This window comes from Macrosteles quadrilineatus, unplaced genomic scaffold (genome assembly GCF_028750875.1).
Source record: "Macrosteles quadrilineatus isolate MER2022 unplaced genomic scaffold, UCM_ALF_1.0 Scaffold_8__2_contigs__length_117827958, whole genome shotgun sequence".
Taxonomy (NCBI): domain Eukaryota; kingdom Metazoa; phylum Arthropoda; class Insecta; order Hemiptera; family Cicadellidae; genus Macrosteles; species Macrosteles quadrilineatus.
The window spans coordinates 39,955,116-39,981,943 of NW_026542601.1; the positions used below are offsets into that span (position 1 = coordinate 39,955,116).

The window sequence follows — 26,828 nt, forward strand, 5'->3', positions numbered from 1 at the left end:
TTCGAGCCGAGATCGAGACGGGATTTCCCTTCTCATACACAACGGGAAATGCACGTTCGGAATTTTTACCTGATTTTGTAACATTGTTAGATGACTGTTTAAATACAAAAATAATGATAATAGGCAAGAATATTTACAATCTTTTATTAAAAAACATCAGCATAACATTTTTTTATTAATCACGCCTAAATTATTAAAAATGCCTACGATTAGGAAACAGTGATATCAGTTAGGATAGAGTTCAACTTATCCTAAAATAAAATAAATCATAAAATAAAATATTAATTTTTATAAAATAGTTACTTGTTTTGAATTTTTTTATAGTAATAAAACATTCCTCACACTGCTAACACTTAACAAAACTTCTCAAATGTTATTAAAATAATTAAAGTAATATTTACATTTTAAGAATTAATTAAATAAGAACGCCTTCGCAAAGGAAACGCAACTACAACACGCTCCTGTATTGCGGGTATTGCATTGACTTTCTGCAGGCGTTTTTATTTTTTTATTTTATTTTTTTTTTTATTCTCGTCTCGATAAAAATCTCGGCTAAAAAGAAATCTCGTCTCGTGTAACGAGATTTAAAATTTCCCGAAAATTTCCCGAAATTTCGAGACTTGACCATCCCTATTCTAATAGTTCTACTTCTATGGCCTACCCACACTTTCAAGGTAAGCTAGCTGCTATCCTCCTTTTTCTACAATTTAAAATCCTGGGTTAGAGCCTTTCCTTAAACAAAACTAAATCTAAATACAGTAAGTGTTCTCTGTTTTTTTTTATTAGATCAATGGTTTAGCCACAACAAGCGTAAAAAAAAACCCTTTTTCAAAATTTTCTAAAATCTACCATTTTGAATTTCTTTGGGAGGGTTAAAATTTGAAAATGTCACTTTTTGGGAATTTTCTGGGTGGTTTGAGGCCAAGACGGTCTAAAATTTCAAATATCTAGCTGATCTAGAAGTGGGTAAACATTAGTATCTGATCAGTGAGTGAGTTACACTCACTTATAGTTACACTCTATTACTTATAGAAAGCGAAAAACTATAACTTTTTCACCAGCACGATAGTTGCTTCGACACCCCGGTACACAACATGAGGTCAGCATCTTCCACTACGAAGTTGTCAAAACACACTATTATTACTATCAATTGTCATCTTCAATTAAAAATAATAAATGATTTAAAAAAACTTAATGAGAAGTTGTCACTACAATAGGCACCAAAAGAAAGCTCAGGAAGGGTGGCAATGCGACAGGTGTAAGCTACTAGCCTAATGGCGGTGGCGTCGACAAGGCTGGGCGTTCGGCTGATTCAGTGACGTAGTAGCGCGAGTGGAGGGGGGGACTCTGGCCTGTAGTATAGCGTGGCCTTGGTTTAGGTAACAAATAATCAAACAATGCACAGTATTTTTTTTTGTCCCACCTTCACATCCTAGGGCACTAGGCTGTTGTCAGAAAACGTTTTCACATTACTCCAGGCTAGGCCTATCAAGGCATTATCACTTAAATCATATCCATTAGTGATTGGAGGAGCAAGCAAGTCTAATGGGAAAGCGCAGGATATCGGTATCTAAGGTCCCGCGTTCAAATAGAGCAAATCACCAAACAAATCACAGTAATGTATTTAGTCTACCCAATAATTACTTTTGTTCACTGTAAGGACCGCAGACCCACATCTAAAAAGATGCAAGACTCTCGTCACAAAAAGAATCAAACTTTACAGTTTTTGTTTCAACCAAAAACTAATTTACAGCAGCGTCAGATTTCTGAGTATGTTGAACTAATAAATAAGGGTTGAATTTGAAAAGCAAACTGTTCTAAAAAAAAAAAAAAAAAAACTCTTACAGTTATATAAAAACCTGCGCTTTGAACAACGAGTTCTACTAATATGGTTATAAACACTAAAAAATATCATACTTGTATTTGGCAAAGAAATTTGGTGCTTCAAACAATCTGTCCCAGCCGCATTTTCCATAAACAATGTCTTCCGTTGTTTGAAGGCCTTGTTTAAACTCTTCTTGCATCACTGTTCTGGTTGACACGGAGACGTTGAAAGTCGAGTTCTGTTGAGGATAGGCTGGTGTGATGATAGGCATTAGGTGATAGCGATCCGATACATTTACCTGCAAAATATACAATCTCTGATTTAGTGCTTAAAATCTCATTAACTTGTCATCTCACATGAGAACCCAATCAAAATTTACTTGCTCACTGGGAGTAAGTGTTAAAAACACACATTTATAATATAATACTGATCTTGCATTGTTCTGATCTAGCAAGCCCAATGATCAGGGACAGCTGGGTCCTGTTTCAAAAAATCAAAAAGCTCCTGACTTTTCTCAGGATTGATCCAGCAACCTTTTGATTGCGAGCACTATAACCACTCAGCTACCCAGCCAGTTAAATAGAACCTCAATCTGACTTAGGGATATATGACTCCACAAAATATCTAATAACATCCAAATATCTATTAACAATTATTAATCTCTCGTTTCTACTAAGTTTCTTTCTATGATTAGTTACCAGGGTCCCACAAATAAGAAAACCACTAATTATCAACGTCCTGCTATTCTAATCACCAGTTAAGAGGAAGAAATACGGTAAAAAAACAAATACTATTTGTTCTGAAATACTTGTCAGGGTGTAAAGATGACCAGAAACATGAGGATTTCAATGACAGGGGAGAAGTCTAAAAACTGTAAATTTTGTATTAAACCAGGAAATGTTTAATAATCACAAATAGCCTATGAATGATTGTCCATTCTCATTAACAGTGTTCTGTTGTTAATCTTTCTAGGTTGTTGTTTTATAAAGATTTCAGTAAGTAAGAGTAACATAATTGTAGAAGATAATACAAAATGATGCTACAATCTTGGTAGATAGTAAAGGATATTTCTGTAGTCATGGAAGATGATCAAGATGTCAACATGATCACAAGATATAATAACAGTGTTTCCGTGATTTTGGGAGAAAATCAGTGTTGCTGTCTTCGCAGGAGTAATTTATGACCATTCACAGTAAAAATTACATTGATTCAGGTTTTCAATGCAATTTCACTACATTCTTGCCGAACTATTAGGTAGGCAATATGAATTAGTTTGAAACATAATTACTAGGGATGGACGGGATTGAATTTTTAGTTCGGGACGGGACGGGACGGGATTTTTATTTCCTTCCCGATTTTCGAGACGGGACGGGACGGGATTTTTTCCTGTGCAAAAAAAGAAAGTCTTGAGTATTGCAGTTACCAAAAAGACAAACGAAATCAATTTTTACCGTTTGTGGCACAACGGTCTATAAAAACAAAAAAATGGTTTGGTTACAACAATTTACAGGTACCTATTGAAACATGTGACTTGCGGTCAAAATGACGGTCACGGTGCGATCGTTAAAATGACTCGCGGTCACGGCGTCATCGTCGGTATGACTCGCGGTCACGGGGTTATCGTCGGTATGACTCGCGGTCACGGGGTGATCGTCGGTATGACTCGCGGTCACGGTGCGATCGTCGTTATGACTCCGCGGTCACGGCGTAATCGTCGATATGACTCCGCGGTCACGGGGTGATCGTCGTTATGACTCTGTGGTCACAGGGTGATCGTTGGTATGACTCCACGGTCACGGCACGGGTATGACTCCGTGGTAACGGAGTGATCGTTGGTATGACTCCGCGGTCACGGGGTGATCGTCGGTATGACTCCACGGTCACGGAATGATCGTCGGCATGACTCTGCGGCCACGGCGCGATCGTCGTTATGACTCCGTGGTCACAGGGTGATCGTCGGTATGACTCCGCGGTCACGGAATGATCGTCGGCATGACTCTGCGGCCACGGCGCGATCGTTGTTATGACTCCGTGGTCACAGGGTGATCGTCGGTATGTCTCCGTGGTTACGGGGTGATCGTCGGTATGACTCCGTGGTTACGGGGTGATCGTCGGTATGACTCGCTATCACGGTGCGATCATCGGTATGTCTCTGCGGTCACGGCACGATCGTCGGTATGACTCGCGGTATCGGCGGGATCGTCGGTATGACTCCGCTGTCACGGCGCGATCGTCGAAATGACTTCGCCTCCTGCGTTCGTGGAACATCTCTCGCAATAGCGGCGTTATCGTCACTCGCGAAGCGGCAAAATCGCCGACAATCAGACCAAATCCCGTCCCGAAAAATTCCCGAATCAAATGTAATCCCGTCCCGGAAATCGGGAATATTTTTTTCCCGAAAATTTCCCGAAATTTTGGGACCCGTCCATCCCTAATAATTATCTAATTAGTCTGGGTTACTGGGACACTGGTGTACGGTACCATTCCAATTAAATTCAAATATTCTTTATTCATACATTTGTACAATGGTACAACAAATAGTGTCAAAGTATATAATACTAATTTTGTCTAAAATAAAAGTATATTAATTCATGTTTATGGTAATGTAAATTCATTTTCTAATCAATTGATTTGATTTTTTACTCATGAACAATTAATCTAAACTCTGGTTATTGAAAAAACTGTTAGAGAATATGGAGCTAATTTAAATATTCCTTAAAGTTATTCTTACTTTTACTTATGTTTTGTTCACCAAGAAATGACCTTGGTAGATGAAAGAAAAATTTAATTCCCATATATTGCGTTTTCTTTTTGAAAAATTCTAAATTGTGTAGTTCTACCGGTCTATTTAATCTGGTGTTGTACGGGTGAAAGATGTTTACAAAATTTTGATTTTCTAGTTGCTTTACATACATTACAGTTTCTACAAAGTAGAGAGCATAAACGTATTCTTCTACCTACCCTAGGGTCCCAGACTTGAAAGCCCAGGTTAACGTTGTCAGGCTGTTTGAGAAGAACGGGCTGCGGCCACTTCCACTGTGAGAACACTAGGAAGAACTTGTGAACGAGTGTAGCAGCCACAGCGTTAGGATACAACTGACAGGTACGAGCCACCAACATAGCCCATGACACTCCTCCCAGGTAACCCAGAACATTGCTGTAGATCCCGTGCTCTGTGTGACAAAGTAGTCAATATGTACCCAAGTGAATCTTAGACAAAACACTCAAGTGAAAAGTGACAAAACTAAGAGGAATGGGAGTTCAATTCAATTAAATTTGTTTATTCACGGCAGAAGCCATTGTACATACCATTACATACGGGAGATAAACACAAGATGCATAAGAATAGTAATACTACTAAATAGAACGTACACAAATGGCAAAGGGTTTAGGATAGTGATGGTCGGATCTGGATACCGGACTACCGGATCCGCCAGATCTGAGCTAGAAACGACGCCCGATCGGATCCACAAAAAATCGGATCTTGGGCTGGATCCAGTTTGAATGGATCCGAGTTTATTTCTTTTTTTCTTAGTTCTATTAACACAAAACGTCCTTTATAAAGTACAATTCATACATAAGAACAGGTGTTTTGTCATAATGATATATTTTAAAATAAAATTAATAGTGACTATCAGGGTCCATGTACAAGACTATCTGTATCCATGTACTATCTGTATCCCATATAGAAGATCTATGTATAGATATGGATAGTCACACATATATAGAAAAAATAGTCTTATACAGTGCGTAAATAAAGTCTTTAAACAAATCTGTATTTTTAAAACCGAAATAGATAGAAATATTCTGTTTGTGGCATTGATTGTTAACAAAGGTTCCACAATTTTTTACATCAAAAATATTGTTTAACCCCCCTACAGGGGCGTCATTTGGGGAGGGCAGAGGGGGCAAGGGCTAGAGAAAAAAATATTCTGTAAATGTTGTACAAGAGAAATTGGGCATGAATCTAATAACAACGAACATAATATTAATACATCATGGCACTATTGATCACGTTTCTTAGATGACTAACTTACTAAACATATTATTATGTTTCTGTCTGTTGTCAATAATTGTTAGTTTCATTAATTTTCTGCCTAAATTTAAATAAATTTTACTCAATTTTGTTTGTATTCTAAGTGCTTTTGACAATTAAAATAAGCTTAACCCCATCTTCTTTATTTCAAAACTGCAAAATTTTCCGGGAGCCCCCAGTTTCCTGGGGGTATTGTATACCCCCATACCCCCCGGTGTTTCCCCCCCCCCCCCCCCCAAGGATTTGGTGAAATGACGCCACTGCCCCCCTAACAGGGTAGGGGGTAGGGGGCCACTTATTTTTTCAAATAGCAACCCCTATTGAGTGACCCCTCATTTTAAAGGATTTTTCAAAAGAAACACGCAAACAGTGACGCAAACCCGAGGTGGATATCTCACCCCTAGCCAAAATGACAGGTATTCGAAAATTTGATTTACTGTATGTGAAAAAGCACAAATTTCACAAATATGGAAACAAATCTCTATTTTTAAAACCAAAATAGATAGAAATATTCTGTTCGTGGAATTATTTATTAACATAGGTTCCGCAATTTTTTGGGTCGCCGGATTTCTACCCCCGGATATTTACCCCCATGAAAAAACGCCTACGTCATTTTGACGTCACGAGGGGCGGGGCCTATACACGGTCGAGAAACAGCCCGCGACTGGAAATCTACCCCCGGACATCTACTCCCGGACATCTACCCCCCGTGGTCAGCTCTGCCACGTATCGGCCAATATTCATTGTTGTAATTGATTTTAGTGACTGTTTTATGTAAATCAACGGCTCTTCGGTTAGTAATTGCCGTCTAATATCTAGTATTAGGCATGTGATATGTCATTGTCTTGTTTAACATTATCTATCTTCCTAATGGAATGGCTGCAACAGCCCTTTTTCACCCGAACTACTTCACCGATTTTTATGATCGGGGTGTAATTTTAAATCTTAAGATCTAGCGCAACACAAAATGGTAATTAAAACGATATAAATAAATAAAAATGTCTTTATTAAGTGTTTCTCTGGTACACCAGCTTTTCAGAACAACTTTTAGTCACTACGCTAAATATCTTGTTCAACAATCAATTAATTATATTATATTGAATATCATATTTTGATAAAGGGCTTCAAAAGTTTGACCCTTAAGCATTTGATTTATTTCTAAACAGTGATTTAAATGTTTGGCCAACTTTCACATACAGTAACAGCTAACGGCGCATGCACGAGCACAGATCGTGAAATTTAATACATATCATTGAAAGAGGCTATTTTCTGATTACTAGAGGTAAGAATACAGTGCAATCAAATGTTGATAAAAAGCCTGCCACTGGTTGATCAATAAATTAATTAATTATTTCATTATTAATTCCCTTCTAGGAATAGGAAGTAGCATAATCGGTGAAGTAGTTCGGGTGAAAACGGGCTGTTACAGCCTCTTTCATTAGGAAGATAGATAATGTTAAACAAGACAATGACATATCACATTACTAACCGAAGAGCCGTTGATTTACATAAAACAGTCAATAAAATCAATTACAACAATGAATATTGGCCGATACGTGACAGAGCTGACCGGGGGGGGGGGGGGGGTAGATGGCCGGGGGTAGATTTCTGGGGGTAGATGTCCCAGTCGCGGGCTGTTTCTCGACCGTGTATTGGCCCCGCCCCTCGTGACGTCAAAATGACGTAGGCGTTTTTTCATGGGGGTAAATATCCGGGCCGGGGATAGAAATCCGCTACCCCAATTTTTTACATCAACAATATTTTTTAACCCCTTTAACAGGGTTGATGGGTGGGGATGATTTATTTTTTTTAATAACAACCCCTATTGAGTGAAAATAATATGTTCTCCCCCATTTTCTTTTACTGAGAAACAAAAACAGTAGGCTACTTTGTGTTGTGGCTATCCTCAGAGGCAATGTATAGGCCTACAGGGCTTTATTGCTACAGTGTTTTTGAAAGCTCATCTTCATAAACAAAAATTGTATGTATACTACAGTGACCATAAACCAAATATATGTTTTTAGTTAATATACTAATAACTTCAAAGGGTGTTAAACAAACATTATGGAGCTGAAAAAATGCTTAAACTGTTAAAAATAGTATTTCTATAAACCCCATCCCAGTCTCAAATTATTTGAGGGTTTATTGATCTAAAAACTATTTAAAATAATTAAATGTGAGAATACTTACTTTTGGCCCAGAGTTTGATAGTTCGAAGGGCTAGGCGAAAGTTTTCAATATTAGGTACCAACCTAAGAATTTCATCTGTTACCCTACAGCCGTTCAAACTTCGAACACATTTTTGATCTAAATTCTTTAACAGCAAATCGTCTTTTAAATCCTAGAAGCGGAAAATAATGTTAGAAATCAATCACTGAAAATATTACAGACAACATGATAATGTAAACAGTGCAGATAATATCTTAAGATAATTAATAATCAATCCTATCAATTTCTAGGAGGTGTGATACACAAGAAAATTGGGGTTACTAAATTAAAAAGTTTAACGAAACAAAAATAAAATAAGTAGGCCTAAATATAATATTCATCATAGTCAAAAAGTAATTTTGACAGCCACTAAGTCATGAAGTTTAGAAATTGTATGCTGTTGATTTTTTCAAATAACTAATCAATCTACTTGTTATATTTCCTGTCAATAGAAGAGCATTCTTCTTGCTTAGATTTCCTGCTAAGTAAATTTAGCATAGGCCTATGGCGAGGATTAGAAAGTATCTTGACATGAAATCCAACAGAAGATAAAGTAACAATGTTTATAATTGAGTTTGCTTCCACAGGAACGTCAAATGTTAATTAAAATTAAAATTTATTTTTTGTTGTTCCTATGCGCTGCAAAGCAGCAACACGTTTGTCAACACACTTGATATCATCAGTTCATCCACTATAGCTTTGTCATCAATTTCAACATAAAACAGTCATTACACACAATTTAAATAAATAAATAAAAATGCCTTTTAAAAGTTACACAAAAAAACAAACCTTTAACATAAAAACAGAATTTTTGTTGCAGTGACCACATCTCAAATATGTAATCGATTAGTTCAGGGTGACAATAATTTTGTTTGTCTGCATACGTGAAATATGGCAACCATACCAGTCTTCTGTTAAATGTCTTTGATTTTTTTTGGGTAAATTGTGTATAGTAAAGGTAGATGGAGAAATGTCGGAGAGCTTTAGTATAAATACAGGAGTGAGACAAGGGGACGGGATTTCCCCCACTCTTTTCAACATAGCGATTGAAGAAGCTCTACAAAAAGTAAAAAATCTAAAGAGGGGCCTAAAATTGGGTGTAGACTTAAATGTCATGGCCTTTGCAGATGATGTGGTGATATTGGCTGAAAAGTCGGAGGATTTGTGTTTTCTAGCCGACAAGTTTATTCAAGAATGTAAAAAAGTGGGTTTGGAACTAAATGAGGAAAAAACCAAAATAATAAAGTTTGGACGACATCCCATTAATAGAGGCACCAATTTCAATATAGCCAACTATTTAATTGAACCAGTAGAAAGCTTTAAATACTTAGGAGTTACTATAAATAGCTTTAACATAGAAGATACAGAAATATTAAGTAAGTTAGCAAATGCCAATAAATGTTTAGGTGCATGTATGAAGCTCCTGTCATCAAAACTCCTATCATCTGATACAAAAATAAGAATATATAAAACCATTATTCAACCAGTATTATTGTATGGAAGCGAGACCTGGGTCCTATCCAAGAGAAATGAAGGACGCTTGATTGTTTTTGAAAACAAGGTCCTAAGAAAAATATTCGGCCCAGTAAACGAAGAAGGAGAATGGCAGATTAGAAAAAACAGAGAGCTACGAGCGTTATACCAGGACCCTGATATAATAGCTTTGATAAAGGCAAAAAGATTAGGTTGGCTAGGTCATGTATTGCGAGGGGAAGAAGGAACAAGACTGAAGGAAGTATGTTCTGCTGTACCAACTGGAAAGCGTCCACTGGGTAGACCAAAAATGAGATGGTATGACCAAGTTCAGAGAGATGTGAGTCAGTGTGGAGGGACAGTGGAGATGGCAGCGGACAGAGAAGCGTGGAAGAGGCTGATCTACGAGGCGAAGAATCGACTGCGATTTGTAGCGCCCCAGCAGTAAGTAAGTAAGTAAATTGTGTATAGGCTAATAGCTTTTTTATGATGATATTTATGACGAAGTTAGGGTGGATGCCTGAAGATGTCAGTATGAAGACGCAACCTATAGGCAATATAGGGGCGAATAGGAACACCAGAAGGTTAAAACTAATATGCATTCATATTAATATGTAGGCCTATTCAAATTAATTTAATTCTATAACATTTTTAAAACAGGTTTATTGTAAATCAGGGTGTCCACCAGGCCAACCAGAAAAAAATCATGAGTATTCCCAAGTAGTTCAGGTCCTAATTTTCATACTTAACTTTCCAACAGTCTTTATGTACTTTCATATAGTGTGTACTTTTGGGGTTATGGGTTGTTTTTTGAGTGGCCTACAGAAATAAATAAATAATTATTGCAGATTTCACATAGCCAATTTAGGTTTAAACCCTTCCAAACACATTAAATAAATACCACGTTAAAGGTAAATAAAGATATTGCAAAAATAAAAAAAATAAAACATTCTAGAAGTGTGCCATTTTGAAATTTTCGGTTATATGGAACTCGAGGTTATATTGTGATCATCTACCACTGTCATAGACACCATCATCGTTTTCCGTGATAGCTGAAAAATCCTGAATATCTCCCTCAGTAACGGAAACATCACAACTGTCTTACGTGGTCGTGACAAAATCCTGATATTGTTCAGCGGTAACGGAAACGTTATAATCGTCTCACGCGATCACAGAAAAGTTATCATCAATTCTTCTAACAAATCGCGCGGCCGTTTGAACATCATCATCGTCTCCCGCGATCACAGAAAAGTTATCATCAATTCTTCTAACAAATCACGCGGCAGTTTGAACATCATCATCGTCTCCCGTGTTCATGGAAACGCCATCATCGTCATACTCAATCTCGGCAAAATCACTAAAAAATCCCGTGGCTGTTTAGAGTTTGGACATCATCATCGTCTCCCGCGGTCACGGAAAAGTCATCGTCATCTCCCGCGGTCAAGGAAACATCATTCAGGGTCTAGTTTATTTCCATTTTAAAATTCAAGACTAATTCCGGACTTTTCAAGACCGATTCCAGATTTTTCGAGACTAGGTTTTTTCAAAAATTAGTGAGTGTCGATACCAAAATGTATCAATTCTCAATTCTTGATAACGATACCAATTTTTATAGTTTAACCGAATTTTCTAAATAATTTGGTTTTTTACTACACACCCCTGTCTTTATGTCATAAAGTATTATTAAGATAATATGGTGTTTCCAAGTAAAGACAACCTTTTTGGAAGGCCTAAATAGGATCAGCAAGCTTACTCTGTTAAGGCCTTCCAAAAAGGTTAGACCTCCGACCTCTTGAGACTAGACAGACGAAGAATCAAACTAATTGTAGAACTGATAACTGGTCACAGGCGATTCAGGAAACATTTACAACGGATGGGCTCATTTGATGGTGAATCGATCTGTAGGCACTGTGATAGGTCAGAAGAGACAGCCGATCACCTGCTCTTTGATTGTAACGAGCTCTCTGATACTAGAATGATAACTCTTGGTAATTTGGCTAGAGGAAGATATCTTCCTGAGGATGAACTCATTGGGAAGCTACAGGCATTCATTGGACGCCTTAACTTGTAAGGTCAACAAGAAAACAATTGTCTGGGGTGGGCAATGATTCGACTTTTGGATGAAGTGTTTTAAGGTCTCGACCTGCCCCTGTTAGATAAGATAAGATAAGAAGTAAAGACAAAATGCAGCAATGAAAAATTAAAACTAGCCAATTAGGGTTTTTTATCATGAAATTTTCTGCGGACGTGTAGACATCATCATAGACTGCCGCGGTCACAGTCACGGAAACGTCATCGTCGTCGTCCGCCATCTCGGCAAAATCAGGAACATTTCCCGCGGCCGTATAGACATCATCATCGTCTCCCGCGGTCATGGAAACGTCATTGTCGTCGTCCGTGATCGCAGTAAAATTATGAACATTTACCGTGACCGTTTAGACATCATCGCCGTTTCCCGTGATTCCAGAAACATTATCGTCATCGATCGCAGCAAAATCATGAACATTCCCTGCGCCAGTTTAGACATCATTGTCGTTTCCTGCGATTCTGGAAACGTCATCGTTATCGCCCGCGATTGCAGCAAAATCATGAAAATTCCCAACTTTGATATCAAAATAAAGCCTAAATCCCGACTTTTTAAGACCATTTTGAAATTCAATGGTAGGCATAATTCCCGACTTTCTCGTTTTTCCTGACTACTAGACACCCTGACAATTTCCTACGCAATGGCGGCAAATTAAAAATTCCCCGTAAAATACAAAATTCATGTATAACTCCCCGTTTTATCCCAGTAAAAAAAATCACCCTATTCCCGCTTTTCCAGGTTGGTGGACAGCCTGTAAATTCATCTAATGTAATAAAAAGATAGCCTACATAAAAAATGTAAGTTTATTTACCATTTTTTCTGAGATTTCCTTGAGAGCTAATCTTGCAAACAGCATATCAATTTCTATCCCATCAAAATTCATTTTAATGACAGGAACATAGGCTTCTTCAACGGCCTGAAAAGAGTAAACAAAACACATTTTCATTAAGACAGATACTGAACCAAAAACTAAGTTATCATAGTTAGAAAATCTTATCCAATCTAGAACCACAGACTGCCAAATAACATGAAATAATTTTGAATTGAAATGAGAAACATCCCTCTATATTGAGATGCACTTAGGACAACGTGGTCCTTTACGGTTACTGTCTAACTTACTTCAGATTTAGAAATACTTTATTTGTAAACAAAATTGTGTCAATAATATCTCAATCAATAATAAATAGTATATCTATACATCTAGAAATAGCAATTAAAATACTCATTGAAAGAGTACCTAGACCTAATATGATAGGCTAATCGTGTTTAACATATGTTTTATTTCTTTCAAGGGAATTTCCCATATAAGGGAATAAGTCATTACCGGAGTACTTACGGTAAGACCTGGACCCGGGACTGATTTACTTTATTGTTTTGAGGTCCTTAGAGGCCAAAAACACCGTCCGTTCAAATTCACTCACACACACATATATATATATATATATATATACGGTAACTATATATACAAGTGATGGGTCGGTGACACTTTTTCAAAGTTGGTACTGGTACCGGTTCCTAGCCAAAATCAATTCCCGGTTCCGGTACCATCGGTGCATTATTTTAATTTTTAGCGAATTTCTCCTATATAGGGAATAAGCTATTACTGTAGTACTCATGGTAAGACCTGGACCCGGGACCGATTTACTTTTTCGTTTTGAGGTCCCTAGAGGCCAAAAACACTATCCGTTCAAATTCATATATATGTGCCTGTTAGCACAATAACTCGAGCAAAAATTAGGATTTTGATGAAATTTGGTATAAACGTGTTGGGTAAACCTTAATTTATTCTATCGAGTTTGCGAACCAGCATGATCGGATTATGGGAACAGGGGTTTATTGGGGGTTTTTATTGGGTAAAAATTGGTCTTTCCCATTTTTGACTAAAAAAACATAAAATTTAGCAATTTCTTTCCAAACTATTTTGAAGAGCTTAAAAAACCAATAACTTTGTATATTGAAACGTTTTTATGCGCCTAATAGTTACAGAGAAAATTAAAAAAAAATTTAATTTAAAATTCCTATGTTGTTTTTATGGAGAATAAAACGGTTGTACTTAGTTTGCTTGTTTAGGTAAATCCTATAACATATTTTGATCAAATTTGGAAAATGCATATATTTCTTACTAAACAACTACCTACCTAACATAAAAAAAAAACTTACCCTCCCTGTTGCAGCAAACCTAAGTACTCGTTAAACTAATTCTATTAAAACAGGGAATCAATGTGATACCTTTAAGGAGACATTTTAGTGTAAATCCAATCAGGCAAATGGAAATTCGCTTAGTCTGCAGTAGGGGTGTGCGAATAGTGATTTTCAACCTCGAGCCGAGCCGAGCCGAGCTTTTTCAAAAGTTTTCGAGCTCGAGCTTTTTCGAGCTGAGCTTTTTCTAGCGTCACCTTATCTAAATTATTAAACTTTTTTTCTTAAAAAAGTGCATAATAATAATGTTCAGTCATTTTTTAAATAAACACAATGTTATTTTAGTATGTTTAAAAACATTGAGAATTGTCAAGACATCAAATAGTAGATAATCACGATAAGAACTGAACTGAACTAAATTAAGATGCAAGAAATAAAAGGATAATTGAAGGCCTGACGAGATATACAGTGCAGACTGAGACAATCAGATTGTCTTTCATAACAGAACAGCAACGCAACCTTGAATGACGACAAAACAACTAGCAAGTCGATTACATTATTATGTATATTGTAACTACTATGAATATTTAATTCTATTTTGTATAAATAAATACAAAATAAATTTAAAAACATGTGATTATTCTTGTTGTTTTCCATGTACAAAATATTTTAGTTTTATCAATCGTATTAATCAAAAAAGAACATAGTTGGTTTGGATCCAAAAAGGTGGAGGGACAAGTAAAAAGTAAACTTATATATTAAAAAAGATATAATTGACATATGGAGGAAATAGACCAAAACACTAAAACTAATGGAATAACACACAAAGTAAACAAGAAATGAAATAAAGAACACTATGAATTAACACTGTCACTCAATTTTGTTATCTAGAAGGGTCGGCGAACTAATCAATAAATAGCCAAAACCAGTTTCCTCCCCTTCTTGCAGTCTCACCACCACCCCTCCCCCCTAAACCGGGAGGCCCAACACTTTGTCCTTGAAACACCCACGTCCTTTGTACCCCTAAGAAACAATAAACCCTTACACCCGTGTTGCTGTTTTGACAACAGGTTTATGAATGCGATCATTATTTTTCATTTTCCAGAATTAACTATAAATTATTATTATTTGCAAGCTACAAATAGGAAACTACATCACATTATGGTATTCAATGACCCATGTATTATTATCAAAAATTAATAATTCATTACTTATTTTGATAATAAAAAACATTCACTACAGCACGCACCACTTATTGATAGGTACATATAGGCCTAATCATCAAGGTAACTGTTACTTTATAGAAAATAAAATAAACGGTATCAGCATTCTGACACATACTTTCTCCCATAAGTTTGTCAACAACCTTTATCATGTGTAAGCGGTGAGAGTAAATATACGGAAATGGGATTTATACAATTTTGTTCACAATTTAAAGGACTACATACTAAATTTTTATCAAAATCTTTTTATCTTTTTATGAAAATCGGATTTTTCCGTTATTTTATGGGGTTTTATGGGAAAATAACATAATTTACAATAACTTTTGAACCATAATTTTTACAGAAATGGGATTTGTACCACTTTGTTCAGAATATAAAGGACTATAACATACCAAATTTTTATCAAAATCGTTCGGACCGTTTTTGGGAAAATCCTATTTTTCCGTTATTTCATGGGGTTTTATGGGAAAATTCCCATTAAAAATAAAAAATTTTTAAAAATGAAAAAACTATCAAAATTTTAAGGATCATAACATACTATGTTAAAATAAAACCGGATTTTTTCTAAAATCCTATTTTTTGTTATTTTATGGGAAAATAACATAATTAACCATAACTTTTGAACCGTAATTTTTACAGAAATGGGATTTGTACCATTTTGTTCAGAATTTAAAGGGCTACAACATACTACATTTTTATCAAAATCGTTAGGGCCATTTTCGAGAAAATCCGATTTTTCCGGTTTTTTATGGGTTTTTATGGGAAAATCCCCATTAAAAATCAAAATTTCAAAAAAATGAAAAAAACGCCTGGAGATACCATGGATTAGAACCTACATACCAAATTTCATCGAAATCGGACCACAGGTGTAGTCCCTAGCTCTGTACACATCCAGACACACAGACACACACACACACACACAGACATCACTTTGAAAACCACTTTTTTGGGTCCAGGGGGACCCAAAACGGATATATCCACTCAAAACTCAAACTCGAAAATTTTGACGAAAACAATACTTTCTCCATATACTATGGTATAGGGGGAGAAAGTAAAAGTACAAAATTGTGTTGCCGGTCAAACTTTATAAACAAACATTTTATTCTATAAAATACATATGGTAAATAGGGATTGGTTTAAAGGAAATAAAATACAAAACAGATAATTAATTATTTTGATAAACATTAGAAAGGTTATAGGATTGATTGAACTAAAATAACTGCAGGGAAACTTATTTAAGTAGAAAAGTCCACAATCTGTTTAATCAGTACGTTGTTAGAGAGAGAGAGAAAGAGAGATAGCAGATAGGGGCGTTTGATAAGGAATCTGAAAAAGTAAACAAACAAGGAACAATGACATGACGATACTCGTTTACAGCCTTATTGTGTCGCCCACTACATTTGCACACGTGACCACTTTTTGTTTCTTCCTTATCTTTCATCCGTCCCAAAATAGAATTCCTGAAATTGTTTGTTGATATAATCTCCCCTCCCACACAAGGCGCAGTGCTCAGTGCGCACTGTAGGTTGTCACGGCAACCGTGTGTCGTCATAGCGACAAGCCAATCACGCACTCGCACTGCGTTGTATATTACGATACGAATAGCTGTTAGAAAGACAACGCGATAGGTGGTCGTTTGTCTCTTTCCTATCTCCTCAAAATTACGATCGATAATCATTGCGTCTTGACTGAGCTGAGGTTCGTGCTTATCAAACCTCGAATGCATGAACAACGTAGAATTGTGATAACATTGTTTTCAATTATGACCCAAATTAAGTGTTTTGACTTAGTATTAAAAGCTCGGCTCGAACTTCGAGCTTTTTCAAAATGCCTCGAGCCGAGCCGAATAATGAAAAGCTCGACCAAAAAGCTCGAAGATTCGAGTACTCGCACACCCCTAGTCTGCAGGTTTGCTGCGGCTGGGGTATTTTGTTTCGTTAGTTAACTAAAGTTTGGGAACCCCGGGCTTAGGATAATTTAGGCTTTACTATATAACAAACGACAATAGGCTACTGGTACCGATGTTAAGTAATTTAATATTGCTGTTGGACCATGCGTTCTAGGTTAGTTTTTTTTTACTTTTTGTACACATTTTACTCTATGAACAAAAAAAAAAGGGTTGATTATCTTAAGTAGAGTATGGTAGTCATAGGTTGAAACGATTTAAAATACCGATATTTAGTTCAATATTGCTTGCAGATACCATGGAGTCGGATATCAAAGTTTTAACTGCATCCATACGGTAGGAGTGAGGTCAGAGAGCAGATAGGAGCAGAATACGAGCAAACAAATTTTTCATTTAAAGAAACTCACTCTCAAATCGGTTACTTCTGGGTGGCTCTTGAGTTTTTCAAAGAAAGACGTGAAGTAGTCTGCCCTGTCAATGTGCCTTGGGGCGACACACAGAGCGTCAATATCAGCTCCCTTGTGATGGACACCTAGCCTGTAGGAGCCGAAGGTGTAGATCTTTCCTCCCACCTGCTCGGCTACACTCTCTGGCATGTTGCGACTTATGCTAATCTCCTTGATCCATTCCTTCACTAAGGCATTCAGTTTGCTCAGAATCTCCATCCTACAACATCAGTCATTTCAAAATGTTTACAATTTGTTTTAGCCTTTTTTATAAAATCCTTTGTTAGTTTTTGTGATAGACATAATTAGGTGTGAAAAATTTAAATGTCAATCCTTACTTTTATGGTAAGTCAATATTTCATCTTTGATTTTAATGAAATTTTAAATGTAGGCTAACTTAAGTAGAATGTTCCCATTTTCACTACCTACTTGTGTTCTGATAAAATAGGGTGTAGGCTTTCTGCCCATACGATAATCCTATTAGTGACGCTCGGCTGACCTGTCAGCGCTACCCGTCCCTGCGTTGGCGTTGAAGATGAATAAGCGTAGGACAGTGGAGGGGGTGAGACGCCAATGTAGGGGAAGTTAGTGCGAGTTGGAGAGAGTGAAAGTGATGTAGGGTGAAGAGAAGGAAAGAGGTAAAAATTCAGCCATAAGGATCGAACTGATCAACAACTCACCCCATTACATTGTGATCCAATGGTGTTTATAATTTTTTATGTGTTCAGTGGCGTCATTCGCCTATTAGGCGGCCTGTTGATTGGGGTGTTCAATCTAAATCAATAACCACTTGCCTCCATTTATGTAGGCAAATAGTACCTAATATCCACTGTAAAAGGAAAAAAAGAACTGTTGCGGAGGACCTTTGCGGTAATATTTATTTACCGTATTGTGAGTTAACAGTATATTGTGTAAATAGCCTAAATGTATCAATAGTGTTTCAGACCTCTCAGTATATACATTCTGTGCTTTAAGTAAACTGTTGATTCTTTATGAACAAATTATTACTAATATAATGGTCAAATTATGGTCAAATTTGAAAAAGAAGTATTTTATTCATAAAAAAGCCAAATATTTTATTATTTAATACGAACTTTTGTTTAAATGGTTACTTTTGTAAATCTTATAAAACAACTAATATAATATACTAGCTGACCGGGCGAACTTCGTATCGCCTAAGTTATAGGTTTCCCCTAAGACAGACCGATGGAAAGAAAGTACCGTTACGTTTAATTTTCAAGATGATCTCGTTCGCATCGCTCAATCACGTCCTGGTTGAAGTTCGTTCGCTGCGCTCACTTGTCTTCAGGTTAGCTCGTTCGCTACGCTCACTCGCCTCCAGGTTGAAGTTCGTTCGCTACGCTCACTCACCTTTTGGTTGCAAATTAGCTGTTGTCATAAATGTAAAAGAAATAATAGTGCTGCACCCTGTTGGTAATCCTTGTAACTTTAAAGCTATTGAACATCATAGAACAGAACCAACTTGTTTAATTGAAACAGCTGTTAAGATTCATTAATTCCATTTCTCATAAGGTTAACATGGGAAACTCCAGAGCCACTGGGGCGGAGCCCTTTTAAGAATTTCAAAACGGGAAATAGTTTACGTCCGATTCGCATACCTACAGAATTTACACACCAAATTTTATAACGATCGGTGAAGTCGTTCCGGAGGAGTTTGCAGACAAACACTGTGACACGAGAATTTTATATATTAGATATATTGAAGTGTTTTTGTAGGGTTATTAGTGACGATTTGTAAATTTAAAATTGCTATTTTATTTGTATGGAGAATAATACAGTAGACTCATAGTTGGCTTGCCTTGATGATGGTTGTTAATTGATAGTTTAATTAATATTGGCAAATTTGTTACATTTATACTAAACAATTAATATTTCACAAAAAATCTATATGTTAATTTGAAACTGTTTTTCTTTGTGACAGCTATTTTGAGAGAACCGCTGGGCGTAGAAACCCGGTAGAGGTGTCTAAAGAAAGGTCCTGGTCTGTAGATGAGCCATCAAAAGAGAAACATGGAGAATTCCCTCAGGGCTCTGCCCCAGTGGCCTTTAAATTCCCATCCCATGTTATTCTTATGGAGGAAAACGAGGTTTTTGTCACAGCTAATTTGAGAACACGGCTGGGCGTAGAAACTTGGTATGGGTGTCTAAAGAAAGGTATTAGTCTGTAGGTGAGCCCTCAAAAGAGAAACGATGTAAATTTCCTTGGGGCTCTGCCCCAGAGGCCTTTAAAGTTCACTCTGCAATTTTGTTTACATTTCAACCATATGGATAATTTTACACTACTTTTAATGAACCAGCTGTTAATATTAAAATTGTATTCAAAGGTCTACTGAAACTGTCAAAATTAAATGTTTACATTACTATTTATGATTTTAAATGGACTAGTGTACATGTTGCTCGAAATCGAGCAATTGCAAATAAGTACAGGAATTATTTATAAACAAATAACTTGTTTAAAAACTAAAACAGTTATAATTTCCGATGATTTTAAAAGAGACAACTAAAAGATTAATAACTAATGGGAATACTCACAATTTACATAACAGTCCTATTCCAGTTTAAAGGGTTAATTTTTAACAATCAAACTGTCCATGGACGGGAAAAGGTGAGCTTACAATTTAAGTCAACGTAAAAAGGCTGTCAGCTTTTAAAAAGTACCGTACCTAAGTTTTTTAGCCAATTTGTAGACAATAAGGTGTAGGCTACTTTAAACTCTACATGACAGAGTTAGGCAAACACTGGCAGAACTCTGAAATGGTGTTATTTATCATAGGCTTACTCATATGCCAAATCCTTAAAATAAAAATTCTATAATTAATAACTTATATCATTAAACACAAACCAACATCTTTTTTAACATTTGTAATAAAACATATAGATAATTTACACATTGACTGTTTACAATTAACATATCCTCTTTTACTCACTATAATTTTTGCAACGGGAAAAATCTGTTTCATAATCATTGACATGGATTTATAATAAATAATCTATCATAAAGTTTAAGATTAAATAAACCTGCCACATAGTTGTTTTATTTTTTTTTTTTTTTTGGATCAGCTGGCTGAAATTGTTAAATAGGCATTTGACGGAATGGGCACACGGAAGGGACTAAGGCTAAAGGTGTAGTGACGTCATATCTCTAGTGGTTAATGTCTTCTCTTGAGGCGACACGATTACCGTAACGAAACGTGGTGATTTCAGCGGCGTTCGTGGCATAGTTGGTAGCGTTTCGGATTGGTGTTCAGGAGGTCCGGGGTTCGAAACCCACTGGCAGCACTAACTTTTTGTCAACAAATTTTTCATATCAGCAACTTTGGTTGGTTAGGTTAGGTTATGACAGTTTAATTTTATAATACTAAATTTTAAAATTAATTTTATAATTAATTAAAAATTATAAGTAATCATTAATTAGATTTTTATCTTATATAGTTTTTATATTATCAGCAAGTCTGGTTGGTTAGGTTATGTTATGACAGTTTAATTTTAAAAATTAAAAATTAATTTTATAATTTTAAAACAATATTTTATAATTAAAAAGTTAATTTTATAACAAAAAATAAAAAATTAATTTAAATTTTTTCAACTTAGCAGTCCTAGTGGCGAACGCAGACACTACAAGATATGTTAGCCTTAGTCCCTCCCGTGTGCCCCACCGGGCATTTGACAGTTCTGGTTGTTTACATTTAAATGTCAAAGCAAATGTAAACATTGTGAATTTTCTCCTGCTTCCATGGAGACCAATATTATTAATATTGAATTTCTGACAACAGCTGGAGTTTCAAAAGAATTTTTGTTTCCATGTTAATCTTATGGAGAAATACGAAACTTTAAAGGGCCCCAGGGCCTCACTCTCTAATTATTTTCCTAAAAAGAAAGTTTCCTGCACAACTTCACGATACGCTCTTTCCAATGACACCAAAAGCATGACAATCGGTTCAGTAGTTTCGGAGGAGTAATTGTCACAAAAATCCTGCTTGCGTATTAAATAAGTATAGATTCTCCACTGCATGGCAAGTTTTTTATAGCTTCAACAAAATGATGAAATTATGATACGTTTGAAATGTTTTGTTCAAAAATCAATGCTTTATTGCTCTTAGAAAATTTTAAATTATGAAATAAGTGTGGCTTATAAATTTCAAAGGAACATACAGTATAACTATTCCTTATCGGGTTAGCTTATACATATTGTAAGGTTGGCACTTGCCTTTTTTTCCTACTTTCAATCACCATTTATTTTTAAATTCAAGAAAGAACGCCTGAGATTAATTTATTGGTATAACAGTTTTTGATAATCGGGTTGAAAATTGCATCATAGATGAGTACGATGAGGATGAGAGCTGTGATCAAGTTTTGGAATAGACTAACTACGGAGTCTATGGTTTTGATAAAGTAGATGAACTATGTCAATTTAGGTATTAAAAAAAATGTGTACACAGTTTTTACTTTGATGTACACATGTAGCTAGGTTGAACAACGCATCTAAACCTCACTACATACAAAACATTCGGAAACACAACAGTGTCATCACATCTCATCGCATTTGCATAATGTGTTACCAATGCTGGACTAGGTTATGGATTTAATTCCGCAAATGTTCAAGATTTGTGATAAAATTTCTTACAATTATGGTTCATTCGTATCCACGAAATACATGCACAGCTTTATGTGATCTATATGGCCAAGGCAAAACTACCCCATAAGCTAATGAACTATCAAGTAAGAACAGGATAATTAAATACATAGGTCGATGTGGCAAGAGAAGGATTTAAAATTGCTAAGATCGAAGTAAGAATGTTACTGCTTTCTGGAGAATCAGATATTTTTATAAAAAAAAGTGATGAAGATTTACTTATAAATCCGGATACAATCTGAATGATTTTCCTAAAGCAGATTGAATTAATGGTCAGTAATAAATATTGACTCTTTCCGTAACATGATAGACTAATTATATGAACTCATTCTCCCATATAGTGAAAGTGGCTTTGGTATGAAACAAACTCATGAAGAAACAATTATAAGACTCCTAAAAAACCTTTTATGCAACCTAAAGCCGATAAAAAGAAAGGTAGGAAATATTGTGTTAAACGAATTCATCAATCACGTTTTTTAGGGAACACAATCGTCATACTTATTATTGCTTATCGTCCCTTCATATAACTAAGATTTTAATGACTTCACTCTATCCAACGCAGTTAGCTGAATTTACATAAAACCTCAAGATTAACCGTCGATTTCGACGGGGTTCCACTAGTACCTTATTACCTTCAAGACAAACGCAATAACATATAAAGATAGAAAATCTGATAAAAAATAACACTGGTATGACTGTTTTTGTGTCGCGTAGTATATATTTAGTTCTTATGATTCTATCATATTGGTTTGTTGGTCACATAGTTGCAGACAAGTACTTATACCACACGCACTATCATAGTTTTTTAGACACAGACCACAAAAATGTCATATCTCGGTCATTTTTATTGGATTTTCTACGTCGATGTGTCATTACGTTTGTGTCAGAATTTACAGTAAAAAGCATTCTTGTGTTTATTTTAAGATTTACTGGTATAACGTTACTACTGTTAAAAATGTTTAAATGGCTGCTATATTAAATTTTAAATTTATAAATTGTAATATATTCTTGCAAAACTAATTAAACTAGCATTAACATTTATTTACAATTTAAAATTTTAAGTAACATGGATATAAAAAAAACAAAATGGTGGCTCTGTGTGTAACCATTGATTTACAGGTGCTTTAAATGTGATACTGCATTTATACATTCGTTATTAACACAGAAATTATATTCTAAAAGGTTGGTACAGAGTTACTTAACACCCTATAGTTCGACAGAATTGTTATAACAAACTCACTACTAGATCATAAATGACCAGAAATATATTTTCATCAACATCATTAGGAGTACTGGTTAGATGACGTATTTTCTCGTCACACAATTGGTATTTGGAATGTGACGTTTGCAGTAAAAATTTGAATAAAACTTGTTCAATATCGTACAAAACTGTGATTTTATTATTTTGTATAAACAAATCTTTCAATAAGTCTTAATTTACGACTCAACGAAATAAACTATGACCAATAGTTGTATCACCATTGTTGCCTTAGTTTTTGTGTTAAAGATGTTCGCTTATGAGGCTACCACGTAAAATCAAAACAATTGTTAGGTTGCAATTGAGGTCAATCACACTCTCGCAGTTGCTTCCCTGCTAAGTGACCCGAGTGACCCTACGTAAGGAATATCTAAGAAATAGCAAATTGAATCCTTGTACGCTAATCACTTATATTTCCTTTACCTTTCCTAGTACTAAACACTGATTCCCTTCATTGCATTATTTGTTAACGGAAGTCCATTCAAATTCTTGCGTCGAATTGTTGTAATGTCAACCCTATCCTTCTGGGAACGTCAGACGTCCGGTGTCGCTGGGGGCAACAAACTCCATCTTCTATATCGCTCTACCCCCACTCTAGCGCTTGCTACCCCTCAACTGCCAGGAAAGGCCATAAATCAGGCGATTAGCTTCAACAATACCCGGGTAGGATTATGGGACGACCTCCGTCTCCCGATAAAATATGTTATTAATACAATGAAGGCAGACACATTACCGATGATTCAATTCCTGGTCAGATTCTGTTACATTGTATGGCTTGAGAGCTTCTTCTAGTTCTTTGGTTCTCTGAACATCAATGGGTTTAGGGCCAGCAAGCGAGATTGCAGAAGTCATACCCAGTGCTTGCTTTTTGGCTTGTTCAGCTTTTTCAGCATTTTGTTGGTTCTGGAACATTTGACTTTGCATCTGTGTGGACCACATTCTGCAAAAAGTTTCAATTTTAGAGTAGGCTACAGCATTTTATTTTACATTAATTTCATTCAAACAACAACAAACAGCTTGATTTATTTTGATAATTCAGTAGCCTACAAACTATTGGACAATACATTCTAAAGACTAGTGCTAATAAAATGGTTGATAATGGTAGGCTAAGTTAAGTGTAAGTTGAATAACAAACAACATTATAGCAAATAAAACAACAAAAATATGGCAACAACATAAATGCATGTGATAAACAGTGAAAGCAAAACAAAAACAAACATTGTAACACTCTGAATTTAAACTCTTATTTAGCTACCTATTTAATTATGCCCGTTGTTATTACTTATGTCTTACTTATTTTATGAACATAATATAAAATAATTTAAAACAAATTTTTGGCGGACAAACATGCCGACGCTTGAAATAGCAAGGGGTGTACACATATGATAAGCCTATGTAGGCTACTTGCTTGCAAGCCATGATAAGTTATTAAGGATACCTGAATAAAAAGTAGGAAAATACCTGATTTGAGGTGCAACTTGCAAAGAATTTAACCATAGTGAGAACTTCCGCTCAAGCCGTCCATCATTCATTTTAACATGAGCCTCTCCCATCTGGCTCTAGTACAGACACGTCCCTTGAGAGTTGTACTTAAGTGACTGAGACAGTATTTGAAACCTTGACTATTGTACTGGCTCCTGGCCAGAGAGACCCAGCTGTTTATTACACTATTGGATACCAGGTTGATATTTAAAAAGATTTTTATTTTGATTGTTGGGGGTTCAAAGCTGGACCTTGCTGACCTTGTTCATTCACCTCTTAATATGGTTTAGGCCTATTAATTTAATTTTTTGCTCGAGGGTCATACCACTTTTACAAATTCATGAACGATGTCAAGCTAGACTAATTAAGTAATGGTCTTGGATGAACAACCAACTGATCTTTGGTGAAGCTCTGTCATCTTATTCAATAACCTCTCTGAATAATTTGTGCCTTGTAATACACAACCTAATGTCTTGGTATCTTATAAAAACTAGGCTAATTTATAATCTACTAGCTATAACTTAAATTTTATAGGGGTACAGTTTCTTAACTGGGCTATGCTAATATCGATTGAAACTATTGAATTGAAAATATTGATTAATAACCAATATTTTTAAATATAGGCCTATCTAGGCTATTATAAAATTAAACTAGGCTATCATAACTTAACCTAACCAACCAAACTTGCTGATGGTGAAAAAATCGCATGAAGGTTTACTAATCGAATCGATAGTTTCAATCGATATTAGCATAACCCAGTTAAGAAACTGTACCCTTTTATAGACTAAGTTAACTAACATTTTTCAAAATACTGTTAGGCTAGCCTAAATCAGACTACAAGCCTAAAAATCAAACTGGGTGTGTTTATAGGCCTATTTGATTGTTCATGAGGCCGACAATCGATTTTCTACAAGAAATGGATTAGGAAACAGATTCACATGTCTAACATACCAAACTAGGGCTGGCTGGCTGGAATCCTATCATTAAATTGAACCTGTTAGGCTGATGTTAAATGCAAAAGTATCAATGCGTTAATCATCATAAGCTGTACTTAGTAACACATTTTAGACATTGGCAGCTTAAGAAGCATAAAATGTGTTAACTTAAAATTAAACTAGACAAAAGACTAAAGTGTAACGGAACAGAAAACATGAAATGGCAAGAAATAAATATGTTAAGCTTAAAGGTAGAAAGAATGCTTGGTTGTGAAAAAAGAAGTGGATAGTTACCTTTTTATTTTATCTAGCATCAAAAGGGTTACGACATTAGTATTTACAGAATATTCTTGAGAAATATTGAAAAATTAAACGTAACCACTACCATAAACACTGACAATGACAGACCCCAATTTCAACATGGCTTCGTAGAAGATCAGAATCAGAAATCAGATCTTTGGCATTTAATTCAAAGAGGAAGATAAAATAGAAGATGGTATCTACGGCGTAGATTATTATTCAAAACTAGGGTGGATCCCACAAGTTTGACATCCTAATAGATCGACAAGTCAATTTTATCTTTTTTTACGAAGAAAATCACAATTTTTACAATTCAATTGGTGGATTATAATAACCATAAGTGACATTTTTACATTGTGTTTTTTATCACCAAATTATAAAATGTAACTAACCTTTGAATTAATTGTTATCTTCTAATTGAAATATTATGCCATTTTATCTTTGTTTCAATTTAATTGTTGTAATTTGGTTCCAGTGCCATATCTCGACACTAAACATGGTTATAACAACATAGTCTCCCATTACAATCACAGTCCAAAGGTGGCCGGGTTACAATCGCAGTCAAGATAGATCATCAAGTGTGACGAAGCTGGTTGGTAGCCCACAAGCATAATATTTTCAATAATGGGTATATTTGCTATTTTTAGACGCCCGGCACTGTTTCACAATAAACTACAAGTTACAAGTTACAACTTGTAACTTACGTAATTTCCATTAGATTTGCATTGGGATGAAATAGGCCCCACTAACTTGATCTTTATCCCTGGTGAATGTTTCAACCAATTAGTTGACTGGGCAGGGTGATAAAATCAGTAGTTAACAACTGTCCCAAGACTTTAAATTCCTTGCTCAACGTA

The 26,828-nt window shown here is 35.6% G+C and overlaps 1 protein-coding gene across 2 annotated transcripts in view; it reads right to left on the reverse strand.

Moving 5' to 3' along the window:
• The window catches only part of LOC129000113 (poly(A) polymerase type 3-like), a 37,954-nt gene extending 11,863 nt beyond the window's left edge, over positions 1-26,091 (reverse strand). For both annotated transcript variants that reach the window (XM_054427014.1, XM_054427013.1), the window contains exons 1-7: positions 25,966-26,091; positions 23,988-24,194; positions 17,304-17,562; positions 12,440-12,544; positions 8,052-8,202; positions 4,787-4,998; positions 1,918-2,123 (exon numbers count right to left, since the gene is read on the reverse strand). In XM_054427014.1, the coding sequence (XP_054282989.1) occupies positions 1,918-2,123; positions 4,787-4,998; positions 8,052-8,202; positions 12,440-12,544; positions 17,304-17,562; positions 23,988-24,194; positions 25,966-25,985 (1,160 nt within the window). In that variant the 5' untranslated portion in view covers positions 25,986-26,091. The remainder of the gene's footprint in view (positions 1-1,917; positions 2,124-4,786; positions 4,999-8,051; positions 8,203-12,439; positions 12,545-17,303; positions 17,563-23,987; positions 24,195-25,965) is intronic.
• Positions 26,092-26,828: the final 737 nt, after the last annotated feature.